The 940-nt window shown below is 45.3% G+C and overlaps 1 protein-coding gene across 1 annotated transcript; it reads left to right on the top strand.

Moving 5' to 3' along the window:
• On the top strand, positions 1-590 carry LOC128862941 (vitelline membrane protein Vm26Aa-like). The gene has a single exon (XM_054101783.1). The coding sequence runs from the start codon at positions 80-82 to the stop codon at positions 461-463; it is 384 nt and encodes a 127-aa protein (XP_053957758.1). The 5' UTR covers positions 1-79; the 3' UTR covers positions 464-590.
• Positions 591-940: the final 350 nt, after the last annotated feature.

Here is a 940-nt window from a genome sequence, read left to right as displayed (position 1 = left end):
TTCTCTTTTACTTCAGTTTGCTTCAGTAGCTTTACAATTCAAGTTGTCTCAAGAACTCTACAGAAACTTATCGCCAAAGATGAAATCCTTCGTTTGCATTACTCTGTTCGCCGTCATCTTCAGCGTTGCATTAGCTGCCCCAGCCGCTAAAAGCGCTTCAGATTCGGCCGCTCAGGAAGTCGAATCCGCACAAAACTTACAAGCAGTCTACGATTTAAGCCGTGTCCGTAAATCGGCGTATGGTGGTGGTGCCGTGCGCGCAACCTTCCCAGCACCTGCTTGCCCCAAGAACTATCTCTTCAGCTGTCAACCTAGCTTGGCGCCAGTCGCTTGTGCCTCACCAGGTGGTTCCATCGGTCCAGTTGCTGCTTACTCAGCGCCCATCCCAACTTATGTCGCTCCCCTACCTGCCGACTTGAGTGCCGTGGGCTACAATCCTACTCAGTACTATTTTGAGCAATAGAATCGGAAATGGACAAGGATGAATGGGCTAACAAAAGAGGAATCGGAGCAAGTTGATTACTGGAATTTTAAGAGATTTTGTGTATTAAACACTAAATAAAGATTATTTTTATTATTTACATCATAAATATGCAGATTTATTTTTGATTAGCAATGGGTTGAGGGTTGCAGGTGGAAGTGTTGGCGCTTAAGTATATGCATATGGATATATTTTAACGCAGACGATTTTTTTTTGGTCGGAACAAACTAGCAACAAGTACAGCACTCAGAAAACATTAAGTCCATTGAACTGCACTGGGGTTCCCTTCGTAATTTTCTTTAAGTCGACCCGACCTCCGAAGAAATCTGAGTAGATTTTGTGGTGCCAAGGAGCCAAGGTGGTCGCTTCTTATCACATCAGTGAAACAGGCCTCAAGCGTGATTCCAGCGAAGGCCGAGCAGATGCACAGATAGTGGTCCGCCATCTCATCCTCGTATC

Source organism: Anastrepha ludens, chromosome 5 (assembly GCF_028408465.1).
Source record: "Anastrepha ludens isolate Willacy chromosome 5, idAnaLude1.1, whole genome shotgun sequence".
NCBI classification, from domain to species: Eukaryota; Metazoa; Arthropoda; class Insecta; order Diptera; family Tephritidae; genus Anastrepha; species Anastrepha ludens.
The sequence above is the reverse complement of the archived record's forward strand: the minus strand, read 5'-3'. Positions and strand labels throughout refer to the sequence as shown.

Coding starts and splice junctions, on each gene's coding strand:
- LOC128862941 (XM_054101783.1), top strand. CDS start 80: ATGAAATCCTTCGTTTGCATTACTCTGTTCGCCGTCATCTTCAGCGTT.